General features: G+C 30.7%; 1 protein-coding gene across 3 annotated transcripts in view; it reads right to left on the bottom strand.

Moving 5' to 3' along the window:
• The window catches only part of USP15 (ubiquitin specific peptidase 15), a 143,963-nt gene that overhangs the window by 43,594 nt on the left and 87,361 nt on the right, over positions 1-13,008 (bottom strand). For 2 of the 3 annotated variants that reach the window (XM_008003870.3, XM_008003872.3), the window contains 2 exons: positions 11,550-11,636; positions 5,249-5,393 (listed from right to left, as the gene is read on the bottom strand). In XM_008003870.3, coding sequence (XP_008002061.1) covers positions 5,249-5,393; positions 11,550-11,636 — 232 coding nt within the window. The remainder of the gene's footprint in view (positions 1-5,248; positions 5,394-11,549; positions 11,637-13,008) is intronic. The other variant, XM_008003871.3, reaches the window with a different exon arrangement.

Genomic DNA, 13,008 nt, shown 5'->3' with positions numbered 1-13,008 from the left:
TCAGAAGTGAGGTTTTTCCTTTTACGATGAAAACTATATTTATTTAAATATAAGGTTGGTAATTTAAATAAAATTAGAAGGTTTTGCGTTAAACTGGACTTCTGAGAAACTGAGTTCCAAGAAATGCAAAAACAAAGTCTCAAGAGCAGGCAAGTTGAAGTAATGTAACACACAAATAACAGCTTCAGAAATAACTTTTTCTCTGTTTTACAATGCAATGAAGATCTATCTAGTTTCTTAAAAGTGTTATTTCTCTGTAGTATTACTTATTCTCTTAAATTAAATCTTTAAAAAAGTTTAAACCTTCAACATTCTTCTAAATTTTTGAAATTATGTTTTTTTCTAAACAACAGATCATAGGAAAAAAAAAGCTGACCTTAAAAATGCTTGAAATCCCAACTTATTTTATATTTTATGACAGGAATAATGAATGTCTTTGATTAGTGCCACTTTTTTCAAGGACTTCCTAGAATCTATTTAAGGAGCTCTATTATGTCCAAGAAAAGATTTTGAAAACAACCATCTTATGCCATGCTGCTTTCCAATGGAGAAGACCACATTACTCCCCTGCTTCAAATCCATCTGAAGAGGTGTTTCATTCAGGAAACTAACCATGAGCCTCCTAGGTAGGCCTTGACAACGAAAAAGACAAGGGTTGAAGTGCTCTTGAATCTACTGAACTAATGCTAATTAAAATTATCACCAATAATGCAAAATTTAAAAACTGGGCACTCTCTAGATGGAGTAACAGATTTAGGGCACTAGAAAATTATCTTATTATATTATTTGAACCAATGGGACACGGTGGTATATGCCTATAATCATAACTACTCAGGAGGCAGGGGCTAGGGGTAACCAAACTCAAGAATTCTGAATTTCCAAGTGCCCTACAAATAGAATATTCATAAACAATTCTATGTTATTATATCCCTTCCTTATCAGTTTGCCTAGGAAGAGTTAAATTAGCATAGTTCAGAAATCAAAGAGATGATAAATACCTACTGCAATAACACTACATGAAAAATAAAAGTACACTCAATTATTTCTTTTTAGTCCACTACGGTCCACCATGTGGAAAAAGACTCAAGAAAAAAGAACAGACACAACGGTTATGGAGGACAGAATCTTTCCAGAGTCATTCTGCTTAACTTCTTGAATTTTAAAAAAAGATGAGATAATTTCTACATAATACCTATTCAGTGTTTATGATGTGCCAGTCGGTATGCTACGAGTTAAAATCACCAACTCACATAACCCTTACAAAACTAGTAAGATAGGGTACTATTATTTTCTTGTCAGACAATGAGAAAAATGAATTGTGGAATTAACTTGCTTAGGGAAATACAGTTATTATAAGAAGCAGGAAAGCCATGTTTTTAATCCAAGTGGTGTAGCTCCACAAACTGTGATCTTAACCTGTATTATTAGTTTTTTATGTGTTTCTTTTTTTTTTTCCAAGCCAGACTTTGGCTTTCAAACTATTCCTCAGAGTCCTGGGATTCCATGAGAAAGCTTCTGGGGCCATTGTGGAAAGTAAAGGAAAGCAGATGGGGTTCTGGGAACTTCACCCAACCAAAGCAATTTTACAATATCTACTTAAATAATGGGGAAACAATTAAACTTTCCACAGTAACTTAAAAAAAAAGATTTTGATGCTAAAATACAAAACGTTTGAAAATCACAACATCTAGGCTGTAATCTTCATAAGGTCAGGATATACAGTTCTCCTTGGTATCCACAGGGGATTGGTCACAGGAGCTCCCCTCTCCACCTTGGGGATACCAAAATCCATAGACGCTCAAGTTCTTGATATAAAATGGTGTTGTATTTGTATATAATCTACATATATCTTCATATATACTTTAATCATCTCTAGATTTGTTCTAATACTTAATAAAATGTAAATGCTATGTTAATTGTTATATTGCATTGTTTTAAAATTCACATTATTTTAAATTGTTATTTATTTATTTATTTTTTTGAGATGGAGTTTCACTCTTGTCACCCAGGCTGGAGTGTAATGGTGCGATCCTGGCTCACTGAAAACTCTGCCTCCCAGGTTCAAGCGATTCTCCTGCCTTAGCCTCCAGAGTAGCTGGGATTACAGATGCCGGCCATCACGCCTGGCTAATTTTTGTGTTTTTTAGTAGAGATGAGCTTTCGTCATGTTGGCCAGGCTGGTCTCAAACTTCTGACCGCAGGTGATCCACCCGCCTCGGCCTCCCAAAGTGTTGGGATTACAGGCATGAGTCACCAAGCCCAGACAAATTGTTGTATTGTTATTTTTTACTGTGCTATATGGCAGTACCATATTCACCAGAAAAGGTTAATACTCATTCATACCATTGTATCAGACAATCTTTAGTATTAATATCACTAAATTAAATAATAACAGTAATAATGTTAAATCACACTCAGATTGGTGCTGCTTAGTTTTTAAACATTGGTGGTCAAAAGATTTCATTATCTCAAGGCTACTGATGGGCTAAGTATAACCCACTCTTACATTAAAAAAGTATACTTTTTACACTCTTTTTTTTTTTTTTTACATATGTCAATACTATACCACCTGATGTGGTGAAATGATCACTCAAATTTGGAGGATACTGAATTAATTTAAGAGGTTACATTAAAATTCAAATTGTCAGTAGAAATAATATTTGATAATATTTTCTAAAATTGATGAAAATTGTTTTCAGTTTCAAAGAAGTTACAAGGAAACTTGAAAAAAGCATAATTGAAGAAATAGTATCTGACAAAACCTATAGAATCTATTCTATTAGTTATGTATTACCCTTTTTATTTTTGGATCTATGAAGTTACACGAATTTTTGTGAAATAGAGGAGTAAAGGCTACTGCCACCATTTTGTACTCCCTCTTACAGTGAATTTTCAGCTTGAGAGCTGACATCTTAATCATTAAAAATCATGGAAGTTTTAAGAAAATAAAACTAAAGGCCTAGCTTTTCTAATTCCAGATGTGAACTAAAAGCTAAAAGCTGCACAAATAAAAACTCGTTTTTCTCTTCTCCAAATTGTTTGAAGAATTTTATTTTAGAGACAGTATAGTTTCCAACTAAATTAAGCAATAGTCATGAAATAATATCCACTGCTTAAAATATTCACTGCTAAAATTTTCATAAAAAAATTTTATGGCTATTACCATAAAATTATAAACCATCACACTCACAGCTACATCTCAGATGAAATGGAACACGTGATGGTAAATTATATTAGGAGGGTCTGCAATAGAGCTATCAATTTATTCTAATAAAATAGTTTTGAATAGAAGCAAAAATGAATAAAATGAAGACTATCATACCTTAAACATAACATGCAAGAAACTTAAACGATGCCAAATCTAGCTCAACCTGACTGGTTAAAGATTCAATTTTAATACCCATTTTTGAGAAATTGTAGTTAACCATATGTAGACAATACTAAACAGATGTATCAAAGGCACAAAAAACTAGGATGTAGTATTGCTTTAGAAGGAATTTAGTCTGAATGCTGGCCCAAGCCTCCCATGAATGATTAGCATCAACACAAACTCTTGTGCTCTCCTGACAGATTCAAATTTCGAATCTCTATGTTGTTAAAATATTTTATTAATATTTATGAAAAAGCACCAAGATTGGTTTTCCATACTAGGAAAAAAAACTCTAGCTGATATGAAGCCTCTGGAACCAAAGTAATTTTGGCAGTTCAAGGATAAAGAGGTATTTAAAAATTAATATAACTTGGTGATCTGGGAACAGGGTTTTCTGGTACTGGTATGACAACAATTTACATAAAACATGTTCCAGAGATGGTCCAACAGATAGATATTATAATTTGTCTGTCCCATTCCCATCTCTGAAAGCTAGGCACCCATGTACTTTACTTTGTTATTTAATAACTATTAGGATAATAATACATTTTGGTTTTCTTCCTCATCTAGAAAAATAAAGATAAAAATTTAAATTGTCTCTATGTCTAACTAGTGCTAGAATTCTTGAAAAACTATTTTGAATAAAGTAACACTACATTATAAGCAGGATTACTCACTCCAAGAAGATTTAAAATAAGAGTTTATTAATCTATATATTAACCTATCTGCTTAGGCAGATAGGCCACTTCCCAAGTGGTTCAACTCTAAAGCAAAATACCAGAAATCGATTATTCCTTCCCCACTCAATTTCTAAAAGGATGCGAACTCCTGGCCTATAGTGTATGACAGATTCTAATTTCCAAGAATATAAAAAGGCAATGGTTAATTTAGGAAACAGCTGTATGAATGACGACGTATAAAAAGATTCACTTAGAATACTGAATGGTTAAGAGTCATCCTTTTCTCAGATAGTGAGAAAGATGCCTAATAATGTCCTTATCAATCTACACCCTGCATTTAATCTCTATCTTTGGAGGCTGCATGCTGGGCATAGGAGAGTCAACAAAAAAATATGAAGAGAGAACAGAAAAGTTTAGATTTAAAACTAAAAATCCAGAATTCACAAAAGAGACTGACCAAAAAAAAGGTTAAAATTCAAGAATCAAAAATGGTTTGCCATTATTCTGAGCTTTTATAAACACAGAAATTTTATCTGTAAAAGGGGAATAAAATAACCAGCCCTAAGTTTATACACAGTAACAGTAATATTAAAAAATATATATATCTCATTACTTCAGAATCAATCAAAGACATAAATATTTAAAAAGTTAAGTTGAAAGAGGATATAGACTAGAGCAGAAAGAAAAGAAAAAGGGGGGAGGGGGAAGGGGAAAGGCAGTTATCTCTTATATCCCCAAATTAAAAGGCCTTTAAGGAAAAGTGATTTGTTAAAATATGTATATAAAAAGAAGTTCCCAAGATTTTCCTTTTTAAAATTTTAATTTCCCATTAAGACAAAAAAAGAAAAAAAAAAAAAAGGGCAATAGACATCTACTGAATAATGGAGGGAACTCACTAGCTTTTTTGCTTTTTTTCCCCCCTTCTTAGACAGCTTAAGTTTTCTGTTTGATATTATGTTTCTGCAAAGTGATATTTAATCTTGCACATTATGTTAATCAATCACATGTCACGTAATTGAGAAACATATGTTCTACTACCAGTAGTAGAATGAATGAGTCAAATATGTATGCTTAAATCTTCCATGAAAAATGAACTTTCAAAACATATACCCATGTTCTGGCATGAAAAACCAACTCTATCTTCTTGTATTACAGATTTCCATGAAACATGAGTTTCACTTTGTTTACAAAGACCTACCTGAATAGCTGAGTTCATGAAACACGTATTTCCCAAGTTACTTAGGCCACAGAGGCCTGGCTGTTCATTGTTTCTTCCAGGTTCTGAATAATCATAGTTCTTATAAGCCGTATATGATGGGAGACAGTAATTTGAGTTTTTCACACTGGAAGAAAAAAATATTTTCATAATGTAGCCAATTATATTACAACATATTTATAATAAAGAGTACTTTAGGCCTATTTATGAGATATATGGTTGATCATTAAATTTCTTTTATAAAGTACTCAACTGAGATACTTTTAAAGACTTGAACCTCAAACAAAATAACTCACCCTGAGTTAAGATACTCCTTATCCAATCAACAAAATAACTCAAATACCACATCAACCAATACAAATCACGATTATATCTTTCTACCTTTGATTAACTGGAGCAGCTTTACAGCTTGCTCCATTCCCCATTGCTCCATCAAATTTAAAACATTCAGATTTTAAACACCAACTGCAGCAACGAATCATCTCCTTTATGACCCTTTTGCATTCTGTTATTGTAATAGAGTAAAAACGGTAGAAACAGTAAGAGTTATGCTTTAAAAAGTTACAGGTAAGAGCAGAGAGTTCCAAGGCCACTGTGACCTCACTGTTATGATGCACTGATGATTCCATTTATAGTTTCTATGCTAGACCAGCAAAAACTAGTATTCAAATGCAGAAAAAAGCCTGGGTGAACAGGAATGCAAAAATGATTCTAAGCAAGTATATCCCAGTATTATTTGCCTTTTCTTTCTTCTGGTTTCTCAGATTAATGTAGTTTATTTAATTAGATAAATATAACCTCAAGATAATTTAAATGTTAATATTAAAAACTCTACAATATTCTAAAAGTCACAAAATCAGGATAATTTTTAGAAAGAAGAAAATGTTAAACGATCCCTCTTCCTTCCACATATAATAAAAAATAATTTTGTGAAAAAGAATGGATTCTTATTTTTTAATAGGTTATTCTATAAAATATGTATGATGAATATTTTGGATATAATCCAAAAGCAAGCTTTCAATCTTTTTTTATTCATTAGAAAGAACCTGAATGAGATCTTTGCAAAAAGCAAATGACGCTATAAATAAAACAGCTTCATAAATGAACATGATAAATCGGTATCTCTAGCAATTCACAACTGGCTATAATTTATTCCTGGTATTACTTTTTTAAAGTAGTTTTTTCTTACAATTTCAAATACTTCACTTTATTATTTCATATATTACACTCTCACTTTGTCATTATAAGAGTTTATGTGAACTATACTACTACCTGTTCTAACAAAGTCTTTAGTGAAAACACACATACACACACACCCCCCCCAGACAGGTAAAACACACAAAACCAAACCAACCTCAAATTACACATACAATGTTAGCCTACTAATGTTTTTGTATTTTTTTAAAAAACACTCCCTTCTCCTGGAAACAAAAAAGGTCAACTCCTCAACTCTGAAAAAACAATCCACCCTGAGATAAAAACAGCAGGCGTCAAAGAAATATAACATTGATCAATTCAAATTCAGAACTGCTAGACTTACAGATATTTACTTGTCTTAAACTGAAACAAAACACAAAAAATATAACTCATGCATCTTTTCTTGGCAAATCATTACCCTATGATTCACTTTTTATTATATATTCCTAGTAACTTAATAAAGTACAAAGTGCCTATCAGCAATTTTAAGTATTTTCGCTCATATTTGGATTATTGAATCTAACTTTGGGTACACACAACAAAAAGCTGAAGTACAAAAAAAAAATCCTGTTTTTCTTTTATCAGTGTCAAACAGTGCTAAAAATGAAGATCTTCTGTATATTATTTTAAAAAATGCAAGGCTTGCATTTTCTACACATTCTACACATTACAGAGAAGAAAAAACTTCTGACTGTAAAATTATAGTAAAATTTAAGCAGCTAGAGCACACAGGAAAGTATGCACAAATGCATGCTCACGCCTATACACACACACGTGAAAAGACTAAAAGCACATTTACATGCTCATTCCATAAGTATATATTCAGATCTCTTGTCTCTCCCCACGTGTAACACAAAGAGATGCTGGAAGTTCTATTCTTCTTTGCAGCAACATGATGGAATTTGATGGGACAGAAATTCCTATTTACTGAGAAATGAATAAAAAACTTATTTGCAAAGCAGTTTTTTGGTTTTGTTTTTTAAGAAAATCTAAATCCCTAAATAATATCTACAACTTCGCTCAAAGATTGAGATAGTCTAGATGCTCAAAATGATAATGAAAATCAATGAATTTAAGATATTTCAATATTATCTTGATTGGTTACTTATAATCCACATGTTATGTGTGCTTTAAATGAAATATTAAAGTTTGTCATGGAAAATATCAAAACTAGTTTATGTAATTCAAAAAATTTATGAAAATCTGGGCCCTAGTATCTTTCATGACTATGTCTAGTAATTACTTTCTAAAGATCTTAAGCTAGTCATCATCTTTTAAGGCTATGCTACTTTGCAAAAATAAATTTACAGTAATAGTAATGGGAATTTTAATACTATATTAGGTTAATTCTGTATTATATCCATCCTTCTTTAATAAAAACACTAAAAATACATTTTTTTTTTGTAAAATTGAAGCTTACCTTTCTATAAAAAATTTCAGATTGACTTTTAAGCTAGTACTGACACCTGACTTTATAAATACATAATTTAATCCTCATAACTATAATTATGCCCATTGTGCAGTTATTGAAATGATGCTTTTAGTTAACAAATTTATCAAGAGCCAGATGGTTAGCTCTGGTAGTTTCCAAAATTCACAGCTCCTGTTCATGGCTCAATCTCATACAGGGAATCATTTTCATTTCAAATAAAAAAGATATAAATAAATTAACAGAAAAATAGAAATGTGCTCTGCATTTGGAATGTCAAATTAAGACAATAAACACATTAACAATTTTTTTTTAAAGGCAGTGTTAGTAATATATCAAAGCAAATAAAGCAGGGCAGAAAAATACAGGTTATAGAACTATTACCAGAAAGACAATCTGACAGATATTTAAAAATGTACTTAAATTATAACTGAGGCAAAACCAAATACACATGGGACTAACAAGTAAAATTATGACACAAGGTAAACAAACTGTATTATAGTAATGGATTTTTTATAATACAGGTTTTAATAAAAACTTATTAAACTTAAATGGAATAATTCCAAGTATACTTTATTACTTGGAATTATTTTATAACAATATTCTTATTTCTGGAAATGAAAATTTTATATCTTAGAAATGTACCAGTGTAGGGTTAAATCTTGAATTTATAAATAAATTTCATATAAGTTTGTGGACAACTATTGATTTTAATATATTATTTATACTTGTAGACTATTTCCACATACATGAGGTTTCAAAAACATAATGCAAAAAGGTCATTACTATTTCACCTACTTTTAAAGAAACTATGCTATTTCTATCTGAAGTCTTTCCAGAAGCTGAATGGAAATTCAAGAGGTAAACTGTATGTAAAACAGTTGTTTAAATATGGAATTCAAGTTTTTTAAGGTTAAAAAACAAAACTTTCCATTTTACAAATGCTTAAGTTCTGTTCCTTACTAAGAAAGAAAATCTATACATAAAAATGTACTTTCAAGCTCAAAATGGTCACAGCTTCATGGTACCTCAGTGACCATTTGCTATTAAAATTCCATAATATGACAAGGCTATTTCAGTGTTTGAATTAAAAAAATATAAATAGCTAAAAATATGTCATATGATAGAATCATTGAAACTTAAGACTCTAATTTCTCTCAATAGTTTCTGCAGTCAGAGGTTTTTAGATTAGCTTACACTGTCAAGTATTTACTAAGGATGCAAACAGAACAAAACCAGAAACATACCAGACCACACATACCAATATGGTAATACTGGTCAAAATACAGTTTACATTCAATATAGTCTATGTCCAATGTTAAAAATATGTCCAAAGAATGACTGTAAATACCTGTAAATAAATTCTTTTATAGTAAATATGAGAGCCATCTGCAATGAGTAAATCATAAGTAATATTTTATCTAGCATGAAGTTTACTTAAAGCTCTCATTTACGTAATACAAACCAAATTACGAGGGGTTATTTTCACTCTTTTTCTTTGGCTTGTGCACATACATTTTTAAATAGAAGAGAAGACACTGCAGTGTAATTTTGAATATTCAGCGTCTTCAGTATTTTAGTATTAAACTATGATGTAACATTATTACATACAGTGCACGTATCTTTTTATGAATTACTGAAATAAGAATGTGAACGTTTTAAATGTTATTGATTCATACTGGTAAACTATTTTGCTAGAAAAAATTATTCTAATACTCCAAACACTCAGAATCATTATAAAAATATATGTTACTGTTTAATTTTTCCCAATGTGACTGAGGTAAGGGAAAGCAAATGGGGTTTTTCATAGTTTTAATCTCTAATCAGTAGTGAATGTGAAAATTTAAAATATTTATCCCAGCTGGGTGAGGTGGCTCATGCCTGCAATCTCAGCACTTGGGAGGCTGAGGGAGGAGGATTTCTTGAGCCCAGCAATTTGAAACAAGCATGAGCAACATAGTGGAACTGTCTCTATGAAAATAAAAATAAAAAAATTAGTGGGGAGTAGTGGCATGTGCCATAATCCAAGCTACTCAAGAGGCTAAGGTGGGAGGATCACTTGAGCCTGGGAGGTCAAGGGTGCAGGGAGCTGTGATTGTGACACTGCACTTTAACCTGGGTGACAGAGTGAGACCCTACCTCAAAAAAAAAAAGTTTATTCCTTATTTAATTCCTTTACTTTTACTGCCCAATGTTTCTAAGACTCTTAGAAAATTTCTAATTTTTATGAGCTTGATATATTTAGAATATAAATCCTTTATCATTTGTAACAAGTACTTTTTTCCATTTATTTGTCCTTTTTTAATATGCTTGGATTTAAAATTTCAGAGAGAAATTCTCAGACGTGAGCCAATTTTTCTCAACAATATTTCCTGGATAATCTGCCCATTCCTATTACTCTACAATGTCTCCTGATCACATTAAATTCTTTTTATAGAAAGATTTGTTTCTGAGCTAGATTCCACTGATATGGAGGTGTATTTTTGGGTCAGTACTATGTTGTCTGAATTTTTGTTATCTTTGTAATACATTGTGATATTTAGTTTAAGACTAATCCTTATTATTCTTTTCCAAAATTATTTTAGCTCTGTCATCTACTTATAATCCAGATGTATGTTAGAATCATTTTTGTCATCCTCCCCCAAAAGATAAATTTTAAGGGAAAATTAATTAAACATATAAATGTAATTATTGGTGTCTTAATTTTAAAGATTATTTCACAAATAGCTTTAGTCTTTTAGAATTTACTCACTGAGATTATCAGATGCCATTTAGAAACTGCAAAAATATCTAAATACTAATACTTTACAATTAGTATAAGTATATACTAACATATAATTAGTATAAGTATTAGATATCTAATACCAATATTTTAGTGCAAATATCTAAATACTTTCACTCTAATCCATAAATAGCACTATACATACCAAAATAAATAAATAAAAGGAGGATAATCATCTCTAGATCAGTATTATTCCCATAATTTGGGCTAATTACAAATAATAAAGGTTTTCTTTCAACCTTTTTCAATAAAAAAAAATCAATGTTCGAGGTAATACACTCAGAGTCAATACAAGATAATACACTCAGAGTGAAGCCCATGTAACCTTGACTTTCAATCGTTTTTCTTATAGCAATATAACACACACTTCAACAAAATTTTTATAAATTCCATGATTCTAAATTTTATTTGGCAAGGGGTAAGGTAATTGTTTTTCTGAACTTCTCAAGAAAAAGCGATTGTCTTTTTCATAAACAAAAATTTATATGTGCTTTCCACTTGAGAATCACTGATATATACTTTTTAAAAATACTTTACTATATGTGATTACATATCTCGTTCTAAAATGACATCTGAATTTAAATTCTTCCTAAAAAATTGTGTTCTAACAAACTTCTAAATATATTTTAATGATTAGTATTTAGTATATAAAATTCTTTAAGTGTTTTATTTCTTTCAATGTATGTATTAAATCAAGAAGTAATTTAATTGCTTTCTTTTTTGTTAAGTTACTCCTGGAAGAACTAACCAGTAATTTGAAAGAAAATCAATTTTAATGCATTAAGACTTTTATCCTAAAATTTAGATACAAGAGATTTTTGCAACCATAATAGGGTGATCAATTAAACAAAGAGTTTTTAAGATTCAGTGCTTACTTTCTGTTGTTCATGTTGTTATAATTATTTGATAGAGATGAAGGAGAGATCTTTGGTAAAGTTGAAAAATTGGATGCACCTGGGGACCTTTAAAAATATGAAAATGTTAAATTAGATAAAAAAAATGAAGAATTTTTAAATTATGAAATAAAAGAACTAACAGATGACAATGTTTGTAGTAAATGAATGCTGAAAAGTAGATTTATGAGCAAAATCACTATTATCCTTTGGTTTTCAATTTTGAATGTATTTTTCCTTATAAAAACATAAAAGTACAAAAGGGAACTATTTTCAAATAAAATTTATCAAATTAAATATGCAACTTGCTATTATTCCTATAAATCTACTAACTACATATACCCATTTCCGAGTTTAGGTAACCATTTTTAACATTTTACGATCAATTTCCATTAGTCAATGGAATTAAACTATTCTACTGTTTCTCACTGGTACACCATGGCATTCTAATTATGCACAACATTGACACAGAGATCAGAGAACATTACCAATTTTTACAAATTAAGGCAATGGGGACAAAATAGATAAAATAATTCCAAGCATAATCCCAATATGCTATATTTGGCCAAAGGGAAAAGGCATAAATCTGACTACAGTATACATACCTTATTAATTCAGAACCTTTTTGAAGAAACTGCAATTACTATTGGTTTTTAATCAACTTAAACCATTAAAGGTATGACTTATAATCAACAAATCTATAATACGCCAATAATCTAAGTACTTAAAGGTCACTAAAAGTTTTACTTTCCCTTGTAATTTTGTAAACATATTATTTTAATTTACTAGGCAACAGCTAGGCAAGAGGCTATAAAAAACTAGGTTTCAGTCCAGTGACTCAGTCATTGTAAATTCAAAATTAGTGAGGCCCCAAATGATTCACTTTTAAATGTTACGCTAATGAACAATGAAATGGTCAATAAGCAGAAAAGCATAATCTAGAAAATTTGCTTTTAAGTGATTTGGATTTATCTAAATAAATATATTTACAATGCATTATGCAGAACAAATGGTGGGCAATAAAATTTTTTAGATATAAAAAAAATTTACATTTTCAATTTCATGTTTATTATTTTTTTTAGAGACAGGGTTTCGCTCTGTTGCCCAGCCTGGGGTGCAGTGACACAATCACAGCTCACATAGCCTTGACCTCCCAGGCTCAAGAGCTTCTCCATCTCAGCCTACTGAGAAACTGGAATTACAGGCGTGTGCCACATACCCAGCTAATTTAAAAACAAATTTTTTTGCCGAGACAGAGATTTCACCATGTTGCCCAGGCTAGTCTCAAATTCCTGGCCTCAAGTGATCCTCCTGCCTCAGCCTCCCAAAGCACTGGGACTACAGATGTGATTATAGGCTGCACCAGGCCTACTTTAACTTTATAAGTTTTATACATTATAAAATCTTAGAAAAACATGTTTTCTTTTGAACGAGGTTCTTT

The sequence above is a fragment of the Chlorocebus sabaeus genome, chromosome 11 (assembly GCF_047675955.1).
Source record: "Chlorocebus sabaeus isolate Y175 chromosome 11, mChlSab1.0.hap1, whole genome shotgun sequence".
Classification (NCBI taxonomy): domain Eukaryota; kingdom Metazoa; phylum Chordata; class Mammalia; order Primates; family Cercopithecidae; genus Chlorocebus; species Chlorocebus sabaeus.
This window is presented reverse-complemented; position numbering and strand designations above follow the sequence as displayed.